The sequence below is a fragment of the Oratosquilla oratoria genome, chromosome 7, assembly GCF_046742065.1.
Source record: "Oratosquilla oratoria isolate Oo_2021 chromosome 7, ASM4674206v1, whole genome shotgun sequence".
Taxonomy (NCBI): domain Eukaryota; kingdom Metazoa; phylum Arthropoda; class Malacostraca; order Stomatopoda; family Squillidae; genus Oratosquilla; species Oratosquilla oratoria.
In genome coordinates, this window is record NC_134783.1 from 23,474,551 (window position 1) to 23,477,114 (window position 2,564).

The 2,564-nt window shown below is 51.9% G+C and overlaps 1 protein-coding gene across 1 annotated transcript; it reads left to right on the plus strand.

The window, feature by feature from the left end:
• Window positions 1–583: 583 nt before the first annotated feature.
• On the plus strand, window positions 584–1,277 carry LOC143026906 (uncharacterized). Its single transcript, XM_076187690.1, has 2 exons — window positions 584–618; window positions 746–1,277. Exons 1-2 carry the CDS (start codon window positions 616–618, stop codon window positions 1,196–1,198), a joined length of 456 nt encoding a protein of 151 aa, XP_076043805.1. The 5' UTR covers window positions 584–615; the 3' UTR covers window positions 1,199–1,277.
• The last annotated feature ends 1,287 nt before the right edge of the window (window positions 1,278–2,564 follow it).

Consider the following 2,564-nt stretch of genomic DNA (forward strand, 5'->3'; position numbering starts at 1 on the left):
GTGTGTGTGTGTGTGTGTGTGTGTGTGTGTGTGTGCATGTGCGTGTGTGTTTGTGTGTGCGTGTGTATATATGTGTGTGGGCTTGTGTGTGCGTGCGTGCGTGCGTGTGTGTGTGTGTGTGTGTGTGTGTGTGTGTGTGTGTGTGTGTGTGTGTGTGTGTGTGTGTGTGTGTGTGTGTGTGTTTGTGTGTATGTGTATGTGTGTGTGTCTGTACGTGCGTGCGTGTGTGTGTGTGTGTGTGTGTGTGTGTGTGTGTGTGTGTGTGTGTGTGTGTGTGTGTGTGTGTGTGTGTGTGTGTGTGTGTGTGCGTTTCTGCGTATTTGTGTATGTGTATATGTCTGCATGTCTGTGTGTGTGCGTGCGTGTTCGTTTTTGTGTGTGAGTTCGTGTTCTTTTATAGTGTAACGCTAATGGGAATGATCCCTGAAACAAGCATTCGTATAGGAGAAATCCAGTATCCACACATAAAATAGCACAAGTCATTGCCGGGAAAACTCGGAAGCTCCGTGCCCTTGTGGGCCTTGATGTGTCATATATAAGCCGCGGTGCTGTGTGAGTATCGGCATCACTTCCAGAGATTTCCTCCTAGGTGCTCTCGCTCCTTTTGCTCCCAAAATGGTAAGCGATACTTTCCGTCCACAGATGACAGAGAGAGACGTGGCGCGATACACCAATAGAGACGTCGGGAGGGTCCTGCCGTCGCTCTCCCTGCCTCCCAATTAATATTATCATTTCCTTTCTGCAGAAGACTGTGGTGGCACTGGCAGCCCTGTCCCTCCTGGCTGCGACGGCCTTAGCCGACGGAGGCTACAACAGTGGTGGAGGCGGAGGCGTCCACGGTGGTGGCTTTGGCGCTGGCGGTGTAGGCTTCGGAGGTGCCGGTCACGGCGCTGGAGGCTTCGGAGGCGTCGGTCACGGCGTCGGTGGCGGCGTCGGCGTGGGCGTCGGCAGTTTTGGAGGCGCCGGTAACGGCGGCTACGGAGGTGGGCTAAACATCAGGAGGGGCATCCTCGTCCACCAATCCACTCAGCGAGGAGGTGGCGCCTATGGCGGAGGACGTGGCAGCGGGTTCACCGGGGGACAAGGCGTCGTCGGAGGTGGAGTCTCTGGTTTCGGTGGTGCTGCTGTTGGAGGTGGTTTCGGAGGATCCGGAGGTGGACACGTGGTGACCAGCGGAGGAAGGGGCTCCTACGCCTAATAAACGCCAAAGCCTTCGTTACAGACAAGCTGTGAAACGTCGCCGCATGGCATTCATTCAACATACATTGTTTCCACGACACCCCAAAGAACTTTCGAGCAGATGCCAATATAAACGGACCATCCTTTTATGTGCGCGTTTCCTTTCCGCCCACAATTCCAAGAATTCTGAGTTCGAACTTATGCATACGTACTGTATATGCATGCATTCACAACCAGGCATAAACAAACAAGCAGGCGTACAAGTGCATATGCAGTCAAACAAGTGAAGCGGACTCAGACACACATACACAAACTTACAAACAACAATCATACACAACGCGCGCGCACACACACACACACACACACACACACACACACACACACACACACACACACACACACACACACACACACACACACACACACACACACACACACACACACACACACACACACACACACACACACACACACACACACACACACGTACACACACACACGTACACACACACACACACACACACACACACACACACACACACACGCACGCACGCGCGCACACACACACACACACACACCACAACAACAACCATGAACACACGCACGCAGACACATACGCACACACACACACACACACACACACACACACACACACACACACACACACACACACACACACACACACACACACACACACAGATACACACACACGCACGCACGCAGGCACGGTGGTACAGTTGGTAGAGCGCTGAACTGGGAAGCAGAAGTGCTCCCAGTACCCAGTTCGAATCCTGCCCAGGGCCGAAATTAATTCGGTATCGCTGTGCCTCGGGTCGTTACTCTGATTCTCGTGGGCGGGGAGTTGGGTGTGTGTGTGTGTGCAAGGTCATAGCATTACCCATAGATTGGACCTACGAGCTCTGAGCTCTCTTCCAGGAGGGAAGTAGCTGTCGATCACGATTCCAACACGTGATCCAAACGCCAAGTGAAAGACCAAGTGAATACACACACACACACACACACATACACACACACACACACACACACACACACACGCATACACACACGCATACACACACACACACACACACACACACACACACACACACACACACACACACACGCATACACACATACTCACACGCATACACACACACACACACACACACACACACATACACACACACACACACACACACACACACACACACACACACACACACACTCAATATGGAGTCAAACAGTGGTCCGTGTGAACACCAGTACTTGGTATTTTGATGACATGATAGGCAATTTGACCAGTTGTCTTAACCTCTGCTGATAATGCAGAAATGCAGAAATCACAAGAAAATTGAGCAGGTTGCTACAAGAAGATATGGTTAGAG